This window comes from Lepidochelys kempii, chromosome 7 (genome assembly GCF_965140265.1).
Source record: "Lepidochelys kempii isolate rLepKem1 chromosome 7, rLepKem1.hap2, whole genome shotgun sequence".
Taxonomy (NCBI): domain Eukaryota; kingdom Metazoa; phylum Chordata; order Testudines; family Cheloniidae; genus Lepidochelys; species Lepidochelys kempii.
The window spans coordinates 107683120-107705349 of record NC_133262.1 but is presented as its reverse complement, the minus strand read 5'-3'; the positions used below and the strand labels follow the sequence as shown (position 1 = coordinate 107705349).

The window sequence follows — 22230 nt, the reverse complement described above, 5'->3', positions numbered from 1 at the left end:
CTTGTAGCGTTCTATCCTGCTGGGTGATTAATAAGTGGTACAGACTCACTCTTGCACCTCCTCCTCTTTGGCGGGAGGAATGATGGATACTATAAAGGACCTTGAGGGTGGAAAGAACAAAACAGGGGGTAATGTGTAGCAAAGACAGTCAGGGGTCATATTCATACCTGTTACCAAAAGCAGATAATGATTTGCCAATAGATTTTAATACGCTAGGACTGAGTGTAATAACAAATATACCAAAGATTGACTTGTTGAGATTTTTTTTTTTAATTGTTTTTCAACAGTACCAAAGTTAAGTGAGCAAATGTCTATCCTGTATCACACATTTCCTGGAAACATGTTTCAACCATTTCTTTTTTATACGCAATGCTCCCGTTTATAGAGTCAAGCAGCTTAGAAAATGCTGGATTCTGCATGGGATTCAAATCAGTATTAGCTGTGTGACCATGCTAGTGTTGTATTACTTCAGTAAATAATGGTCCTTACAGTTCATTGGTGCAGTTGGCAGGCTTATCCATTCTGTGCCCTTCTTTAAGCAGCTTAAAAAGTTCCTCCACTGGAATTCCTGGATAGGGTGATCCTCCCAAAGTGAAGATCTCCCACATCAACACACCAAATGACCAACTACAGAATAAAAGGGAACAGTGCATAATTAAATTAATCTTACCTATAAAAGCAAAGGCATATCCCTGAAAGAGACAGAGAACAGTGATTCCTTGTTATTTTCTGCAGCAGTTCTGTGTTTAAGGGTCAGATTCTACCAGCCTTATTACGTAGAATCTGACTCCTTGAATACTTCCCATTTCACTGAGATGATTAATCAAATAAGGAACTACTCAGTATGAGAAACAATGGCAGAATCTGGTCCTAAATTTGGCCACAACTCAGCAGTCCATCCTTATTCAGAAAAATAGCTAAGCATGAAATTAACTTTATGCATTTGCCACTTTATGCATCTGCTGATTTCAATGGGACGTAAGCACATGTTTAGAGTTAATCGGGTGCATAAGGACTTTGCTGAATAGGGATTGTCTTAAGCACATTCTTAAATGTTTCCCTGAATTGAGGCCTCCGTTCGATGTTCTCCAAACGCCCAAGTTGTCAGTTTCCAGGGCTATTGTAAATAAAACTGAAATTGTAATTAACAGTATAATTATTTATAGAATACCTATATATATTTATAGAATACCCGCAGAGCGGGCTGGAAATGTTATGATAGAACGTTTCTCTTTCAGAAAATGCCAATTCATTAAAAACAAAAATGTTCCACAGGAATGTGTCAGTTTTGGCCAATCTTTGTAGGAAACCAGGCAGGAAACCCCGAGGAGCTATGGAGCTGGGCTTTTAGGGTCCCAGAACCTTGGCAAACTTGAAAACTACTAAAAATATAGACAGATAAATATATTTGTCAAGGCAAGGACTATATGTAGACATATGGCAACTTTTATTGCAAGTTTGCTCAAAAAAGTTGCTAAAATTTAATTCAATTTTAAATATAAAGTCTCTCTCAAACAAATTAAATCAGCTACCACTAACTTTTGTTAACAGCGTTGTCTACAAATAATGAAAACATTGCATGAAAACCAAATGTACATCATACATTATTAACATTTTTTAAAAGACTACACATTGACTAGGATATTCAAAATTGACTAGCGATTTTGGGAGCCCAGCCTGACACCCCTTAAAGGTGGCCCAGTTTTCACAGGGTGGGTACTCAGCACTTTCTGCGGATCAGATGCCACAAAAGTTAAAGCACCCAAAAATCACCAGCTATGTTTGCAAATCTTGGTCTTAATCCTTCAGTTCCTCATATGGTGCATACGGATGTTACACTTCTGTGTAAATGCAAGTAGAGGTTATATACAGATGCAAGTGCTCTGATTAGTGCAGGATCAAACTCTTCCCGTCCTGTCGTCGTCGTCTTTTTTTTTTTTTAAACTTTGTGTTTATACGTTCAATTTCTCATGTCTGTGCTGTGCAGCATCAAGCCCTTTGGGGTTAATAGCTCTTCATATAAAAATAAAGAAATGTGCAATTTCCATCAGCACTGTATAAAGACTATGCAACAAAAGCAATATTTAAATTGTTATGAGTAGTGTCAATTAGCGCTGTGATTCTGAGACCCAAAGTGAGAGAAAAAGAGAGTCCTTCTGCTTAAATCAAACCAAAGTATAGGAAACAAAGACACTGGAAAACAGTAAATATTTACACCATAAAAGAGTTTATTTTGTTTCAAATTGTAATCCCAGAATTATAAGGAGTGCTAAGATTATCCTAGAAAACTTTCCTAGAAAGTAGAGCAAACCCCATAAGGTTATGTCAGCTAGATACAGTGGGGAAACTTAAAAAGTCTGTTCCAGTTTTAGAGGTATTATTGATTCCAATTATTCCCCCTACTTAAAATAGGGAATGCTTCTGGAAGCAGTAATAACTCTAAAAGCAGAATGAACTTTTCAAGTAAGCCCACTGTATGTTTTACCTAAATCCAAACCATTTTTATCACAAATTTTAACAAGTGAAAATTTCAGGATTATTTCCTTTAAAAAAAAAAAATAGAAGGAAGTTCAGAATATTACCAAAGCCAAGCAAATTAGATACATGCTTTGTAGCTGCACATCCGTAAGTAAGTTCAAGGGGGGAAAACTTCCGCACTGACAGAAGGAGGTTAGCATTCTCCACCTTTCATGTGCTTTGAAGCCAGGCAGATTAGTAACAGAGCATTGGTTAGCAGTCTACCATAAAATCCTCACTTTCTAAGGGCGATGCCTGCTCCTTCTATTAATGTGTGAAACAGAGAAAGCAAGCAGTTAAGATTTAAGGAAAACAGGAAAAGATATAAAGATTCCCCAAACTGTAACTAAAATAAAATACAATAAAATAAAATAAAAGGCTAAAAAAAATAAAGTTACTTACACATCACTTTGATGTGTGTACACTCTGTCAAACAGGGCTTCTGGAGCCATCCACTTTACCGGCAGCCGGCCCTGGAAACATGACGGGGAGGTGGGTGAGAAATAAGTAACACTGAATTAAAATTGTAGTTATTCACAAGGCAAATTCAGCAATAGGATTTCTAAAATATTCGATACTGTAATATAAAAAAGCAAGGATTAATGACATGGTGTTCTCAGAGATAACAAAGACTGATATTCTCCAGACCCCGGGCTCAAATAAATAGATGTAAACTTTTCAGACAAAATTAGCTAAGACAAAATGATCTAAGGATCCACAGAAAGAACCCTTACATGCCACGTATCCCCCACATTGCCTATCAGTGGGAGGAAGAGATGGAGAGAGTCAGTAGCCTCATATGGGAGGGCCTGACGCCTAGGACACTCTGCAAACAGATGAATTTCAGCAACTCTTTAACCAGTAGACCAGCACAGAGGGACTAGTTGGTGGGTGAGGTTAGGGCTACTGGATTCACATTTATCCTGCTCCCGTGGGCCAAACCCAAGCATGGTGGGCACAGGAGAGCTGCAGAGCACTAGAAACTGGAGGGATAGCTCAGTGGTTTGAGCATTGGCCTGCTAAACCCAGGGTTGTGAGTTCAATCCTTGAGGGGGCCATTTAGAGATCGGGGCAAAAACTGGGGATTGGCCCTGCTTTGAATAGGGGGTTGGACTAGATGACCTCCTGAGGTCCCTTCCAACCCTGATATTCTATGACTCTATGACATTTCCAATGACGAGTCTGCAGAGGGGCTATGTCTTGCCCCAAGATTGATGGTGGATTCTATTCCCTCCATGACAAAGACCATGGAGTTGCCCACACAAAGCCCAGTTTCACCCTTAAAAGTGCAATGGATGGTAGCTTAGAAACTTATTTTTATGAATTAACCATTTAATGTAATATATTCTATTAATATTTTGCACTAATATAGCAACTTGAATCAGTGGATCTCAAAGCACTTTGCATAGCTTCCATTGACTTCAAATGGAATTGGGGTTGCTCAGGGCCTCTGAAAACTAGGCAAAAGGTATCTCAAATTAGGTATCCCAAATCAGTGACCACTTTTTTGACCTAACTGCCTCGCTCAAGATCATATCGCAGATCTGTAGTAGAGTGGTCAATGAAACCCATTCTCCTGACTCCAATCCCACTTACCACCACAGTAAAGTGTTTACAAACCTGAATACAATACAAGTATAACCAGAAATATCTACAATAATGTACATTATTTGGGTACCATAAAAGGAAACATTTTACTGTTTACTAAATGTTTTCAAAGACCCTGGGATCTGATCTAAAGCCCATTGAGGACAATGGGAATCTTTCCATTGATTCCGTGGACTTTGGATCAGGCCCTATGAAAAGCAATACTGAATGTTATCATTCATAATTAATAATTAATCATAATTAATCATGTAATATATATTCTCTCAGGTTGTGTAAACAGATAACATTCATCGCTTAGTAAAAGTGATTAGAGATGCTTATGCCTTTGATTACTATTTTATTTTCAGTGATTAAAAGTTAGGCTGGTGTACAAGAAGTCCATTAGTATTATAATCACACTACTTTAAATGACCCACTGAAAGAAATACTGGTTCCAGAGATAAGACTGCAATCCACTTACATTAGTAGTCTTTTTATAATAATCTATATTATTGATGTCTCTGGCCAAACCAAAGTCTGCTATTTTCATCACATTATTTTCAGTTACCAAAACATTTCTTGCTGCTAAATCTCGATGAATGCACTGAAAAAGAAAAAAAGAAAAATAATTGCTGAATGTGTGAGACATTAAAATGAAATCATGTGAACCTCCTGGAACAAGGCCTCCATTAACATTTCTGCTGGTAAATACATTCTCTAGTTAACACAAAAGGGGTCAGACTAAAACTGAAGTGAATTAGTTTAAAGCATCAGACAAATATTCCCAGAAAGATTTGTGCAGCATTTGCCAATCTCTACCTACTTTCTGTGAAGCCAAGTACTCCATGCCCCTTGCCAGTTGGTATGTGCATGATACTAAGTCTTTGAATGTCATCTGCTCTTCTGGTACCCTGTTGATATCAAATGAATATTCCATTCCAGGGGGTCGCCGTGCTCGCAGATACTCCCGCAGATTCCCTTTAGAAGCATATTCAACTATCACATACAACGGCCCTTTAGATAAACAGAATAGACAGCATGAGAGTTGAAACAGGGACAAAGGGTAAAATGATTTTTAACAGAAACTTATATAGTGCTTTCCATCTTCACAGCACTGTACACACATACATTCACTAACTAAGCTTCACAGCACCCCTGCAAAATTGGCAAGTACCATTTTAAAGATAGGGAAAAAGAGGCAGAAACATTGTGAGGTGATTTGCCCACGGCCACACCACAAGTCAGTGGCAGAGACAGCATTAGCGCTCCAGAGTTCCTAAATCCCAACCTTGAGTTTATTCCTTTCAGACCATGCTCTCTCCTGCACTTTATACATTTGCAGAACAAACATTGCATGAAACCCCCAAAAGATTACACCACTTTAAAAAAAAAAAAAGTTAGTTTTCCTGTCACCTTTACACAGTTCTGGACTCCTTATACCTCTTAATTAGCTTATAATAACAAAGTGGTAAAACATTTACAAAGTAAAGTGATCCCTTCCAAATGACACACTAAAAGTTTCACTAAAACAGGACTGAAAGTGTCAGAATAAAGTGTAAAAAGAAAAGGAGAACTTGTGGCACCTTAGAGACTAACAAATTTATTTGAGCAGAAGCTTTCGTGAGCTACAGCTAGATCAGAATGCATCCGATGAAGTGAGCTGTAGTTCACGAAAGCTTATTCTCAAATACATTTGTTAGTCTCTAAGGTGCCACAAGTCCTCCTTTTCTTTCTGCAGATACAGACTAACACGGCTGCTACTCTGAAACCTAGAATAAAGTGTGTAAAACTGCTGTAAAAAAAACAAAAAACTCTTTTCCCTATAGCAGAGCTAAGTTACAGAGGTTTCACACTATACGGTATCCCCTCTTAACATTACAGCTGCAAAGCCTGTTTATAATCAGATATGGAAGTTAAAATATTGCTGCTAAGCTAAAGAAATATCTGCAAATCCCATCACAGTATGACTGTTTCCTTTAAAACTATTGAAAAATTATGATAAATGAGACACTTCAAGACCTGTTTGAATGAAAGCACTGGCTAGCTTTCTGCTTTGTACTCACCATCCTGTGTACAGGCTCCAAGAAGATTGATGATATTTTTGTGCTTCCCAATCATTTTCATCATCTCCATCTCTGACACCAGGTCAGATAAGTCTTTTTCTGTAGCATCATCTGCACAAGAGAAAACAAGTTCATCTAACGTTTTCTGGTGTGCCAGCTTAACTTGGGTTGTTAGCCATTTGTCAGATCACGTGACATCATCTAAAGGACACTGCTTTAGGAATAAATGTGAGCTTCTAGGACAAAGTCATGTGACCTGATAAGCAGTGGTCTCAGTCTCTTGAAACAGGCTGGACAGCTGCCCCCTTCCCTGTCCCCTTCAATAACATTCTGTTTAGAGGAAAAAGCAAAAAATACGGATTGCCAAGACGCTGCAAAACCTGCACTGGACTCTCAAGCAATTAATTGTTGCATCTTTTCTGAGAGCTAATCTTATAGCTAAGTTTATAACAAACATGTACCTGTCTACCTGGAAATGGAAAATCATGGGTATATCTAAATATATTTTGTCTCTCCTGTGAATGAAACCAACAGACAAGAAAACTGAACAGTTCTAACAAGACTTCGATTTGCTTGTAAATACACATTGCTGAAGATAAATAGGCTGTCAAAGGCACTGATTTATACTGAAAGCTGCTGAAGGCTGAGGTCAACTATGTGAACTCTGATCCCATATAATGATAGAGTTCAGATGCCACAAAAGAACTTTCTTGATAAAAATTACCATCTCATCTCCCCCCCCACCCCTTTACCTTTCAGCATCTTCACTGCCACAGTAACTGCCTCTTTTGGTTTGTCTTTGTCGATTCCCACTGCTTCTGCCATGACAACTTGCCCAAAGCAACCTTCTCCAAGGGGTTTACCCAATGTCAGCCTAGAGGTGTAAATAGAGGATTAGCACACAGCATCTGGTGAAGGGAGATAGCCAGTGAAATTCCAGAGCAAGATATAAAAAGCTTGCAACAACTTGCTATAGCATGAATCATTTATCATAAAGAACAAATGAGACTCCTGGTGCATACCAGGTTTCATGCACACTGTAGCATGTTTTTTTAGTGACACCACAGTGAGCATCCAATACTGCCAGAACAGTTACTAAACCAATTTTTGAAATCTCCCTTTATGTAGAATAACAAACACTATATATGATGGCTAGCTGGTCAGATTTGCAGGGCTCGCAAGCTGTAGTCCTTAAAAATTGCTCAACTAAAATGCAGTGTTTCAGATTGGCCAACAGCGGCTAAACTTTTCACATCACTGTAATATGGTCATTTTCTTCTTTTCCAGCCAGAGTGCAGGGTGATGAGAAAAGAGTTTATTTGTGTGTGTGGCTCTGTGTTTGGTTTCAACTCTACTTGTTAGCTTGGAGTTGGAATGATTCTTGTGTTAAAGGGTGGTATCAACACCTTTGGGATCTTTTAAATATCAGTGGCTCATCTGGTATAAACCCACAGTCTGTAGGCAATAGAGACATTAAAATGACTTCTAAACAGTTTAATTTTAGATCAGTTTTCTCTTTCCACTTCCTGTTTCAAGGTAGGGGCAGCAAGTTTCTCTCTCATGACATCTGGAGCTGAACGGAGTAGGCAGCACAGAGACAGGCATACTGGGTCCCAACCCCCATTTCTCCCACTAAAGGGTCCAAGGTTGGGGGCAATGAGGTGGCCAGACAACTTTCTGCTTATGGGAAAAGGGAAGGAAGACACAGGCAAGAGGGTATGGAAAGGGGAAACTGCCAGTGACGACCAAGCAGCTAGTCCATAGGGAGTGGGGGTTGGGAGGAGCTGCTTCTGTAAAGCAGCTGTGAGAGCATACAGAAAGCTTCTCTCCAAATGCCTCCAAGCCTTGGACAACTGCCGGGAGCTGCCAGTGCTGATGGCTCTCCCTGGCTCTGCTCTTCCCTTGTGAGTGCTGGTACCACTTACACAGAGGCAGCCTCTGTCCTTGGCTGGCCAGTTACTGGTGTAAGTGCTCTCAGGAGCAGCACCTCCTCTTCCCAAAGTGCTCCCCTTCTCCATCCTCAGCAGTAGGATGCCTGTTCCCATTCCTTCAGCCCCTCTCACTAGGGGCTGTGTCCCAGTATGGTCTCTGTGGGGACAATTTCCATGCTGTATGCTCTCTCCTGCCCCAGATGTCATATGAGAGAGAGGCTCCCAACCCCTGTCTCCAGCCAGGGGGCTGGGGCAGGGGCTGGGGAAAGTAAAGTTTGATCATAATACTTTCACCATAAAAGATTTTAACAAGAACATTCAGTACCCAGGCCACCAGCATGTGTAAAATGCAATGTGGGTAGGACACCCGGGAGGCGGTACTCACTAAACTGTAACAGAGAAATGTCATTCTCAAATTTTTTGGGGGGGAGGAATAAATAAATACATAAATAAATAAAAACAAAGATTGCAAAACTATGAGATTTGAGAGAGTTCGGTGCCAATATCAGTGTTTACCCAAAGTTACAGAACTACAAAATCAATGCTTCAGGGCCATGTTCTGCTCCCTTTACTCACATGGAGCAGTATTTTATTCCACAAGTAGCCCCACTGGCATCAATGAAACGACTTGTGGCGTTTGCTGCTGCTATTCGGTGTGAATAATGGGATCCAAATCACAGTTGCCAACTTTCACGTGGTAAATAAGCACCCCGACTTTCACAATAAGCCAAAAGTCAAGCTAATCCCTTTTCAAAACAAGGCCAAAACAAACCAATCCCTAAGAACTCCAACACTCTATGTGACTAGATCCCCCCGGCGTGCAGTCTGGGACTGTGGTGGGACCGCTGTGCACCCTGACTCTCTTCCCCCCCTTGCCGGGAGCCAATCAAAAAAAAAAAAGAAGAAGAAGCAACAAACTACAACAAGCAACAAGCCAAAAACTAGCCAACAAGCAACTTACAAGCCAATTAAGCCAAAAACAAGCCGAATTTCTGCATTTTTCTCACGGGTTTGGCATGTCTGATCCAAATATGGCCCTCGACATACAGGGCTATAAAAACTGCTATTCAAGTTGTGTGGGTCCACTTTTGGAAGTAACATCTTTTTCATAAGAATAGGTATACAGGATGGGATGTTCAGAAAAAAGCACCCAGCATTGCTTTCTATCTGTTACCACTGAAGTAAAAGGGGGGTTTAGCACAGGGGTGAACAGGAATAGATTAGTGCTAAATGATTTAAAAATCTCTTCTATTTCCTTGGAAAACATAGAAAGATATTTCCAGCTGGGACAATTTGATGGACTTTCTTTAAATATTGTTCTTTAATTGAACCGTAATACTAGTGAAAATGTATCAACATGCTTTGGATCTGTTTTTAGTGTGCACACTAGCTTGAAAAGGTACAAAGACTGAAGGGCAGGGTATGCTATGCTGAGGTCATTCTGCGTTTTATCCAGAACTATAATTGAATTTAGGGTCTTGGCAGAGAACAAACATTTGCATTGGAAAATGGTTAATTTATGTGTTATTGCACGGCTAGCACCAGCATAACAATCCTGTCATTGTGTGCCAGCTGCCCCACAACCTCATAAAATGCCTCTAAATAGCCTCCTTTCATTGCAAACCAGCTCCACCTATATTTGTGCTGAAAACGGTTTTTAAATGTTTAGCACTCTAAAATGTTCCGCATTCAGGGAATCCCCCCAGGGTGAGGGCTGACAAAATTATTCATACAGACCCCCACTGTTGACCAGAACATTGCAGGTGGCAATTACAGTGTATTGCACCAGGTTTCGACTACATAATTCAAATAATTTCCATAACTGTTCTCAAAACATACATGATTACAACTCCTCTAGCCAACAGTTATTAGTCTGATCTTACAAAGGAAACTGTTCATGGTAAAAACAAGTTTTCTCAAACCAACCTAATGATTTTTTTTAATTAATACTAAATTTACTCTACGTTTTTGGTTTTACCTATGTTAATATTTCATAGCTCTCACCCATACAGATTAAACCCTGGATGATATTTATGGTAAAGACTATGCTCTAGCTGATCTTGCAGATACTCAGCTTTATTACTTTGCTAAGAATAGATTTTCCAGAATAGCTTTATTCAAAAAAAGAAAAAGTTCCAAATAGGCCAAAACTGATTATCATCTCTATTAGCGTTGTACTACATTTTCTATTTATTAATTACCCACATTGATTAAGAGACATGGTTTAATGGAAAGGAATCCCAGGGGTCTGATTGCCCATTAGCTTTAACAACTGCTAACGAGATATTATCTATTACTGATCCAGATTGTATAAACTCTTGGCTCACTGCTAACTCACAATTAAAATTTACTCCTTTGCTACTAACAAGTCAGTTATATGGATCTGCGAAAGTTTTCTACAGAGTGGACTACCGTTACCTAAATGTCTCTGAGGGACATCTGAAAACTTCAGAATAAATCAGAACTATAAATATTGGATTCATAAAACAGAAGTGAATCTGACATTTAGCAAGAGTTCAGATATTTGGGATTTTCATTTAACCATATTAGGGAAAATATATACAGCTAAAGTAATCCTTGAAGAGATTTGGAAAGAAAACCTCTTCAAAGTACCATGTTGTGATTTTCAGATGTCTGTAAGTGGTGTTAATGGAAATAGTCTACTTACTTATCTCTGGAGAACTCCCATTTTGGATCCTCTGGCAGTTCATACTCTGAGACACCTGCCAGCATTGGGGCATCAGCATTTGATGAGAGACGAGTGGTTATCCTCACCAGAGGTGTGTTGGAGTTCATGGAGGAGCTAGAATCTGCAGACACCTGTTATTGGAATACAAGATGCAAAAGGAGGAGATGTAATATTGGCCCAACTATTAGACAATGGCAATACATTATAACCAAAGAAAATGAAGAGTGGATGAAACCACACACTTCATTTGGACATGTTTATCTTCCCTTCTAAATAAAGCACTGACTCTAATTCAATTGCCAATAAGAATGAGTCAGTTGTACAAGCAGAAAACTGGACAGTGCTAAGTGTTTAAACACATTCACTATTAATTTAGTTGGCATCATTTTTCCTCTTCCATTTCTAAGATGATGAATTATTGAAACATTGACATTCATTTTAGTTGTCCTTTTTATTATTTTTACCCTATATACACCTGAATATATTTTTATTTTCTAAGAATTTCTATTTACTTTGTGCTCAACTGGGATCACTAAGCAAGTGTAGTTTGGGAGCTCAATGGTATACAGAGAAATCCTATTGTGAGGACAGATTCAGAGCCATACCCCAACTGATTAAAGTAATAATTATATTTATAACACTTCCCACATAAGATAGCGTAGGGCTGCATGCAACAACATAAAAAATAAAAAAAAAATGTGAAGTTAAAAAATACCAATCCCCTTCCAAACAAACAAAACCAAAAGAGGGGTGAATTTCTGACCTCACTGAAGTCAACAGAATTACTGCCATTGATTTCAGTGGGCCTTTTTACAAAAACCAACTTGTCAGCGTCGTTTAAATGTTTCATTTGGGGGGGGACAAGGGACAATGTAATGTCTTTTATTGTTAAGGCTTTTTTTTGTTTGTTTGTTTGTTTTTTCCCTAAATTACCATCAAAAATATCAAAAAGGATATCAACATTTTTGGTTTACTAAAAACAAGTTTTTGGACAATGAAAAATGTCAATAAGCATATTGATAACATTTTTGATTAAAAAATATTGAAAATAATTCATTACAATTTTGCAGGGGGGGGGGAATGAAAAATGACTCAATGTCAAACACTGCAAAATTAAAGGAACTTTGGCATTTTGATTTTTTTTCCCCCATGAAAACAGGTTTTAGTTCTCCCCTCTCCCCAGCTGTACGGCTAGATTCACAGCTCCTCAGTTTGTGCATAGACACCCAGAACAGACATTCAGGAATTCACAGTATAATGTTAGAGGCCCTTAGTGCTAACCGCTAAGCAAAAATGACACCAGCAATGTTACAAATTACATTTGTGGGATAAAAATAGTTTCTGCAAAAAATAAAGAGAAGATGCCACCTTACATATGGCATTTCCCTTGCATGCATCCCACTGTTATTCAATCTCATTGTTGCAAGATAATTTAAAAACAAAATAGTGTTTTTTCTCCCCCAGACCTCCTCATGTCTCAGGCATCTCTAGTGTCGTTGCCACCCTGTCTCTGTCTTTAGTTTTGAGTCCACCTTTTTTCTCCAGGTATTGGCGTTCTTTCTGGAAACCCAGTATCTTGTTGGTAGGGTTGGATGGAGGTTCTCTTTCAATGCTGCCATCAATACCAATCCTCACAATCAGCTGGCAGGAGGTCCTCGAAGGGTGGCATGACTTGCTCCCATCCCAAGCCAGAGATTGAACACATCAGTATGACTAACACACCTGATCTTTATCACAGTAGGGACCAGGAGTCTTGTGATCAATCGTTAGCCCACGGCCCACATGCGGCTGAATGCCATGTGGCAGGTGTACAGTATTAGCAGGCCACATATTTCACATTTGTTCCAGATATTCAGCAAACACAATTAAATGAAAAATAATTATAAATAAAGCAGCTCCCAACCATTCTGATTCATCCAGAGAGAGAAAAACATTCTCCTGCGAATGCCAATGAAAAACACATAACATCCTTGCTGCCTCTGTGACACCAGGCTACTGCACTTTGGTTCCCACCTATATTAAACCCCAATATAGTTACAGTGCCAAAGCTCGCTAAGTTGCTTAGTGCCCAGGAATAGAGTTCTAAGGTGGGTGGAGGATATGGCGGAGGTAATGATGTTCTCAACATGGGAAGATTCCCCAAGATGATGCTCTCAACATAGAAAGATCCCCAAGACTATGATGTGACATCAGGTGGATTTGGCCTCTTGATGTAGCTCCCTGGGGACTGCCTATGTCTAGAAATGGGGAGAAAGGTGCTGTGGTTTGCTTTCAACAAATTAACATATTAGGAAACCATTCCATTTTACAGCTGATTGACAAACTTGCCTTCAAAAGAAATCTGGTTGCCATAGATCAACTCCAACTTCTGCATCTGTGGTATGTGGATATGAGTATAGGTGACTCTGACAACTCAAATTAAAGTCTTCTTTTTACACACAAATGAGTCTCTCTTCCTCAACATCAATAAGTCACTATCCATTTATAGAAGATATAAATACATGGCACAGAGGACTCTGTGCACTAAGGAATAATAAATACCTTGCCCACTTGGTATATGAATAGGCCATTATTAATACTGCTTACACGGCTATACTAAGCAGAGAACGCACTTTAACCAAAGAGTCTCCGCAAACTGCAGTGAGCTAAGAATAATTATCCCCATTTTGCAGACAGAAACAAGCACAGTGAGGTTAAAGGACTTGCCCAGAGCTACAGAGCAAGTCAGTAGAAGACCCAAGATTAGAATTTGAGTTCTACTTTTACTTATCTATTTCCCTTCACAAGTGCCTTTTAAAAAATATACTTCATAAAATGAACTGATAGCACAACCAGAAATATACAGAGCAATATGAGCAAAATGGCAACTCCACTATCCCATATGTCCTTCAGGCTCACAACTTCAGTGTTATCCTTAATTTCCCTCTTTCCTTCTTCTCTCACACTGATGCTATCACTAGATTCTGTCAGTGTTTCCATATATCTCCAGAATCCACCCATGTCTCTACATCTCCACTGCCAAGACCCTGGCCCAGGCAATTATTATTTTCCACTTCATCCCTCCCTGTTGTGCTTTCCATACTCTCAGCTCAGGCTTCTTCAATCTGCCCAAAATGTTCTCTCTCAAGGCATCTACCTTGCCTGCCACTCTGACGACATCCCTCTTCAGTCCCTCTTCAAATCACTTTTACAGGCTTCCCACGGTTTTCCACATCAAATGCAAACTCCTTGTGCTCACCTTCAATAATCTGCACAATCTAGCTCCTGCCTGCCTCTCTGTTCTCATCTCCTTTCATTCGTCCCTCACCTAGCCCTTTAATTTCCTTCATTCTGGCTTCCAGACCTCCTTCCATGACTGAAAATTCCCCCCTGATCCAATCTATCATCCTCTATGCCTTTCCTTCTTTAAAGCACACTTCTTCCTAGGGCCTATAAATCCTAGTCCTTTCAGCAGAAGTGCTAATGTGCTTGATTCACAGAGGATACAATTCTGTATACAACTCCCAGATCGGAAAATTAGACCTTTAGCTCAAGTTGTAGAGGCTGATACTTTTAGCTCTAGAAGTCTCCAGTTCAATCCCCGGTCATGACCAAAATGCCAGGTCATCAAGCTAACTAGTGATAAACACCAAACATAAATTGAAAGAAATTGTGAAACTCACAAGACGCTAGTCCTACTTCATCATGCAGTCACACTGCTCTTTGTTCCCCTTACTTTGTTTATACGTTGTTTATTTTAGACTGAAAGATCTTTGGGGCAGGTATTCTGTCTTTATACTTGTCTGTCAAGAGTCTAGCACTCTATCAGTGCAACATAAATTTTTTTTTTTTAATACTTCCACAACAAGGAGTAGATGCCTTGGGTGAGATCCTTGCCCCACTGAAGTCTATGGCAAAACTCTCATTGATTTTAATGGTGTCAGAATTTCACCCTTTATGTCCATACCCTATATTATTTACAAATGCCTGTCTGTCCTTCTGTGTTAGCTGAGAAGCTCTTAAGTGATACAAAGCAATGAAATGACATGTAAGTGAACAGCATACTTCACAAAATCAGACACATGTCCAGGAATTTTCCACAACCACAAATAGGTAGAACTCATGGTGGCAAGAAGTTCCTGAGAGAAGTAGTTTAAAAGCAAAGATGGAATTTGGAATATTCCATCCAAATTTGCTTGGGCATCATTTAAGTTTTGGTAAATGCAGCAAGAGTTACTCTTTTGATGCTTGGCAGGTAGAATTATTCATAGGTGATGATCATATTCACATTTAGTAGCAACTTAACAATAGAAAACAGTTCACATTAAAAACACCAATTTGCAGAACTCTGAGTAAAGATTATAGTGATCTGACAGATATTTTACTTCATCATCATAGCCACTGCTGTTTTCAATGGACACTGAACCATGAAGGTATGAAAAAATGGTGTGTTACTTAGTTTATATCTCATGCACATCAAAGAATGTTCTGAAATGGTTTTTCAGAACTTTATTTCATTGATAGGATGTCATTAGTACAAATAACTGTCTCTTCATCTTTGATCATTTGCTTGCTCTTAACTTAAAAGAGGATTGTAGTCAGCAGTTTTACAGGTTAAAAACAGGTTTACATTTAAATTTGGAAGAAAATGTAAACCTGTAAGTATATTTTGAACACAGAAAATTGCAAAAATGTTAAAGAAAAACAGCTGGAATTTTTTGCCAATTTCCATTTCAATATAACTGAACCTGTTTACTTCATACAATAACTATGTAATTGACTAACTGCTGTATGAAATAAAAGCGCATTAGCCTGGTATGACGGACGAACGACAACCAGAAGGATCCCCCAGTATTAGTCATAAGGAAAGGAATAGACCATGCTCACAGGTAACATAATTTTGATTGATTAATTGGAACAACGCAAGAAGTTATGGAAGCTGAAGGGCTATAAAAGTCCTGCTTGAGAAAAGAGGAAGGCAGACTGAGTTGGCCCTTGGTCAGAGAAGGCCCTCTGAGATTAGACAACTATTTAAAAATGGCCTTTTCCCCCTTCTGTACTAGCAAAAATAAGCCTTTGAAATCTACATCAAGGGTTTTTGTTTACCCAGTATCGGACCACACTATATAACAGTGAAGAACATTCCACCTAAGTGAAACTCAATGACATATTACAGCAGTTTTAACCTACTTGAATATTTTTCAGGAGTCGTATGTAGGAAACTCACATTTTCTTGCATATTATATATCCCTTTTTAAGTAGATCACTGCTGCCCCATGCTTCTGGGGACATGGGCAACCTCATCCCAGAGCTTGCTGCTTTGCTAAGATATGCCCCAAAGTTCAGAATGGAGAATTCATTTCAGCAGTGTGGGACAGCAGGTTTTGGTTTCAATTGTGTAATGATCTGAGAGACTTATGGTGTAAATATAAAGGCTAGACTGTGCCTTTGAGGCAAAGCCCAGTGTTAAGGAGATGGAGAGAAACCACACTGTAGTGAAAACCCTAGGCAGAATTTTGGCTGACTCAGTCACAATTCCTTCTGGAGCATGCATGATGCAACAGATCCTCTGCGCCAGCCTTTAAACGGGCTAGTGTGGTACACATTCTCCTCACTCCTTCTTAAGCAAGTTCACTGAATGCTACACAGGGAATTGCAGTTATAGACCCTGCTCTTATTCCATCTCTCCTCTTTGCAGGATCATTCTAGAACCAACTTCACTACCAAACTTGTACAGTCCCTTAACTCCCTAGACTCTGTGGCTAGCCCGCCCAAACAAGCTTAAAATGGGAAGCAAGGAGTCTCCCACTCACTCTACCCTTATGCATCTACCTCAGTGAGTCTTTATAATGAAGTAATTGTCCTTGGGTTGAATGCACTGAATTTAACCAGTTCAGAAAAAAATAAATAATTTATATACTGTATGTGGTACCAAAATATAAATAAATCTTGGATGGTAATTCAAGTTTAATGTGACAAAATTAGCTGTGGAAGAGCATGTAATTTTGAGTAGTTGATTATGAAGGCATGTTTTCCTGCATTTATGATTTATGCAGATCTAAAGCCTAGATCTGTCAGTTCTGCAATACAGACTGTGAAAATACAGGGTTTAGCAGTGAATGTCTATTTTCTGTCTCTTTGAAGGCTTCAGTCTAAAAGCTAATCTGAAGTCACATGCATAGTTAGTAAGTGAGCAATGTAATCAGCTATTGACAGAAATCCTGATAACACGTCCCATCTGAATGACTGTACCTAAGAAAATACAAAGCAAATTCATTAAGTGAGGAGACTTACTATAGTTATAAGCATTCAAGCCATTTACAAAAACTGAACGGTCATACAACTTTCAGAAAGAGTTTCTGCTCAATGAAGTAAGAAAGAAGAACCTGAACAGCACTACTAGGCAAGGCAACTTTAATTGCAGAGAGCCAATGATATAAAAGAAAGAAACCAAAATAATATATACTTTTAAGATAAAGTCTGGGGCCAGAATAGACCCACTGCTCCTCCTGCATGTTGTAAGAGGCTACTAAAAGGGGGCTGTGTGGAGAGGGATGCGCTCCGCCAGGTTAGAAATTTGCCCAAGACACACCATATGATGAGCAAGTCAACAATGTCCATACTGGCTTGATCGCAGCCTGGGTTAATAATGACCAACAAAAAGGACCCATGGAAGAGATAACATCATCGTAGCCACATGGAATGTAAGGATATTGAGACAAATAGGGAGATTGAAAGAACTCATGTATGAACTGGAACAATATACCTGGCACCTCCTAGGAATATCTAAGGTCAGATAGGGGAACTTTGGAGAGGCACTAACGGAAGAAGGCCATGTACTCTATTACAGTGGAGAGGACAAACATGTCAACTGGGTAGCATTTCTTGTGCATAAAGATATCAAGAATTCAGTAGTAGGATGCCACCAACTGTCCAGCAGGCTTATTTCCATCCGTCTATAGGCAGTACCATTTAATATCACAGTAGTACAAGTCTACGCCCCTACAACAGACTATGATGATGAGCAAATTGAAGATTTTTACAATCAGCTCCAAGACATCATCGATAAGGTACACAAGAAAGATATCCTGATTGTACAAGGAGATTGGAATGCTAATGTGGGTACTGACGCACAGGCAGATTGGTGAGATTATTGTGGCCCTTTCTGTAATGTCAGCTATAACAATCTGGTTTTTGAAAACACATTAGGAGCACATAAAGCATCCAGACGATCAACATGGCACATACCTAATGGTCCATATCGGAGCTGTGAAATCACTCAAGAACGGAGAGGCTACACGTATTGACAACTTCCCAGCTGAATTGATGAAATTCAGAGGAGGAATAGTAATAGATGTACAAGATCTGCAACAAGATCTGGCAGACCGATGAGTGGCCCTCCATGTGGACACAGTCACTAATCATCACTCTGCCAAAGAAAGGCAACCTGCAATTGTGTCAAAATTACCAGACCATAAGCTTAATTAGCCATCCCAGCAAAACGATGCTGAAAGTCATATTGAACAGGTGGAAGCCACAAGTGGAGAATATCATAGCTGAAGAACAGGCTAGCTTTCGTGCTGGAAGAAGTACCACAGAACAGATTTTCAACCTTTGTGTTCTATGTGAGAAGTTCTTAAAATACCAGCAGGACATCTACCACATCTTTGTTGACTTCAAGAAGGTGTTTGACAGAGTATGGCACAAAGCTCTCTGGGCAACCATAAAGATTACAATGTTGGTTGTAAGCTTATTCTTACCATTGTATGCCAAGGCCAGCCAGTGCAGTTCTCACCAATGGCACAACAGGAGAGTGGTTTCGCACCACTGTTGGGAGTCCAGCAAAGCTGCCTTCTTTCACTCACATTGTTCAACATCTACTTGGAGTGTATAATGACTGAAGCCCTAGAAGATCACATATGCACAGTCAGCATTGGCGGGTGAACAATCTCAAATCTTCAGTTAGCTGATGACATTGATGGCCTGGCAGGCAGCGAAGATGAACTTGCCAACCTGGTAAAATGATTTGATGAAACCTGTGCAAAATATGGCATGGAAATCAGTGCAGAGAAAACCAAGATGATGACAAATAAACATGATGGGATCAGCTCACACATCACTCTCGGTGGACAAGAGCTGGAGACAGTGAAACTGTTCAACTATTTGGGGGCAATCATCACTGATGAAGGATCCAAGACTGAAATTCGGGCAAGAACTGCGCAAACAGCAGCAGCAGTGGTAAAGATAAAGCCAATTTGGAGGAATAAGAACATCCCCCTGGAATCCAAACTGAAACTGCTGCTCGCATTAGTCATCTCCATTTTTCTGTATGCATGTGAGACATGGACCCTTATGGCAGAACTTGAACAGAAAATATAGGTAGTAGAGATGAGATACTTCCGTAAAATCCTGGGCATTTCCTACTTTGACCACATCACTAATGAAGAGGTCCGCATCATCATCACCCAATGCGCTGGGTCATATGAAGACCTCCGAATGACCACGAAGAAGCACAAGCTGAAGTGGTATGGCCATGTAACAAGATCATCTGGCCTATCCAAGATCATCCTTCAAGGGACAATACAGGGGAAGAGAAGAAGAGGTAGACAGAAGAAGAGATGGACAGGAATGGACTTTGCGGAGACTCAAGCACTGACACACAATCGTCAGGGGTGGAGACAATTGGTTGATTGCTCATCAATGATGGTGCCCCAATGACCAATGTGGTTATGGGAGTGATGATGATGATGATTGATGATATAGTAAGACAAGCATTTTGGGCCATATCCAATACTAGATCAATACTACATGAAATATTATAGAATCATAGAAATGTAGAGCTGGAAGAGACCTTGAGGGGTCAAGCACAGGCCCCTGTGCTGAGACAGGACCAAGTCAACCTTCACCATCTCTGACAGATATTTGTCCAACCTGGTCTTAAAAACCTCCAGGGATGTGGGGATTCCACAACCTCCCTTGGAAGCCTATTCCAGATCTTAACTAACCTTAGTGTTAGAAAGTTTTTTCTTAATATCTAACCTAAACCTTCCCTGCTGCAGATTAAGCCCATTACTTCTTGTACTACCTTCAGTGGACATGGAGAAGAATTGATCACCACCCTCTTTATAACAGCCTTTCACATATTTGAAAATTTTTGTGAGGTCCCCCCAGAGTCTTCTTTTCTCAGGTCTAAACATGCCCAGTTTTTTTAACCTTTCCTCATAGGTGAGGTTTTCTAAACCTTTTATCATTTTGATTGCTTGCCTCTGGACTCTCTTCAATTTATCCTGATCTTTCCTAAAGGGTAGTGCCCCAAATTGGACACAGTACTCCTGCTGAGGCTTCACCAGTGTCAAGCAGAATGGGACAAATACCTCCATGTCTTACATATGACACTCCTGTTAATATACCCCAGAATGATATTCACCTTTTTTGCAATTCCATCACATTGCTGACTCATATTCACTTTGCGATCCACTATAACTCCCAGATCCTTTTCAGCAGTACCACCACCTAGCTAGTTATTCCCCATTTTGTAGTCATGCCTTTGATCTTTACTCCCTAAATGCAGTACTTTGCACTTTTCTTTATTGAATTTCATCTTGTTGATTTCAGACCAAATTCCGCAATTTGTCAAGTTCATTTTGAATTCTAATCCTGTCCTATGAAGTGCTTGTTCTAGTGACTTTCCAGGTATTGCAGTTAGGCTGACTGGTCTATAATTCTCTAGGTTTTCTTTGTTACCCTTTTCAAAGACAGGTACTATGTTTGATCTTCTCTACTCCCCAGCTATCCTCCATTATGCTTAATCTTAACTTCCTAAATCTTAACTATTTCTTTCTCTCTCTTCATTTTTAATCCTATCAAATACCATCGTTCTGAATGATGTTATTCCATTTGGTGAACTCAGTCTTCCCACAGATCAATTAACCTATTTATCCTTTTTATCATTACAAATACATTTGCTATATCTCCATAGTTTTAGACTCAACAGCCTACTTCTAGACCAGCTGATAGGCTCATCAAATTAATTTACATGTATTTCAAATATGTCTCTCTGTAAAATGCCTTCCCTTCTCACAACACACAAAGGAGAACGGATTGAAAATATTTCCTTCTGATCCATTACTGTGATCAATACTTGGAAAATTTCTAGGCATGAGAGCGTTCCTGCTTATCCATAGTATGTTTGTAACCCTGGCAAGTCACGAGCTATGGGACCCTACCATCCGGAACACTAAAGTAGTGTCATCTATTTTATTAAAGGCATAAAATTGTTCTACAAAACAAGTGAAAGTTCTTACTGATGTTCAACTTTTCACTTTGGTTCCTCTGCCCCATGAAGTGACTATTTGAGATCTCTTCTCTGACTGGTGTCATAATACCCAATCCCATAAGCAGTTCACCTCCCAACCCTGTGAATAGTTACTCCCACACAGAATGCCATAGACACACACCAGTGTAGGTCCGATTTTCTGTAACTAAGTAACAGCACTGGGCTCATAGGCAGTTCCTGTTCAAAAAGAAGGTAACAGGACACAGTGAGGTCAGGGCAAAGGGTGGGGAAAATATTTTTTTCTGATTAACTTCATTGTGACCCCAGAGCTTCTCTGGAATGTGGAAATAACTGAATTTTGGTAGGAAAAAATCTTACATGTGTAGAAGGATAAAATATAGTGGATATTCACTAAATAATAGTTATAAGACTCCCAACCCGAGCCATACGGTACGCAGCAGTAAACCTCTTCCTACCTAGAGAAGATGCCATTCACAGTCAAACAAATTCCTCATCTTTGCCAGTTTCATGCTCAAATCAGCCCCTTGGGAATTTGACCCATCAGCAGAGAATGTATAACACATGAAGAATTCACTACTGATGACAAATGATTAAACTGAGGGCAATTATTGGCACAGGACGTCACACACATACCAAAAGGACACCTAACAAACCACCAGTCCAAAAGTATTTTCCATCAGAAAAAGGTGAGTTTACAATGAGCCTTAAGCCTGGCTGGTGACAGTGAAGGCACGCAGAGGATTCCTATGGCATTTTCTCTGTCAACAACATTTTAGTACAATTCTTGTCATTCAGGCCACAGTCCAATAAATGTCTTTTATCGTAGGAGCTGATACACATCTCCTTCTCTGGATAAGGGGGCTACATTTAAAAGGCCCTCTTTGTGAAGAACAATTGGCATAGAATTTTTAATATCTATCTATCTGGTGAAGAGAGACATGTTGTGGCTATTTCTGATCAATCAATCAAGTTCCACAGGCTTAACTGGCAGTGCTTTGGGGGGGAGAGGGGGTCACACCAAACTTTCTCTCTCCTCATTCGCAATCAAATGCAAATGCAAGCAAGTTTAGAAACAGAATTACAATGATTATGATGAGCAAAGAGATTCAAATAAAATAAGAACTGACACAAATCTTTGACCATAAGAGGAAACCAAACATATTTAAG

The 22230-nt window shown here is 39.6% G+C and overlaps 1 protein-coding gene across 5 annotated transcripts in view; it reads right to left on the bottom strand.

Annotated features, from left to right (window-relative positions):
• The window catches only part of FGFR2 (fibroblast growth factor receptor 2), a 179700-nt gene that overhangs the window by 5729 nt on the left and 151741 nt on the right, over positions 1-22230 (bottom strand). For all 5 annotated transcript variants that reach the window (XM_073354182.1, XM_073354184.1, XM_073354186.1 and 2 more), the window contains 7 exons: positions 10767-10918; positions 6920-7041; positions 6168-6278; positions 4928-5118; positions 4586-4708; positions 2920-2990; positions 490-627 (listed from right to left, as the gene is read on the bottom strand). In XM_073354182.1, coding sequence (XP_073210283.1) covers positions 490-627; positions 2920-2990; positions 4586-4708; positions 4928-5118; positions 6168-6278; positions 6920-7041; positions 10767-10918 — 908 coding nt within the window. The remainder of the gene's footprint in view (positions 1-489; positions 628-2919; positions 2991-4585; positions 4709-4927; positions 5119-6167; positions 6279-6919; positions 7042-10766; positions 10919-22230) is intronic.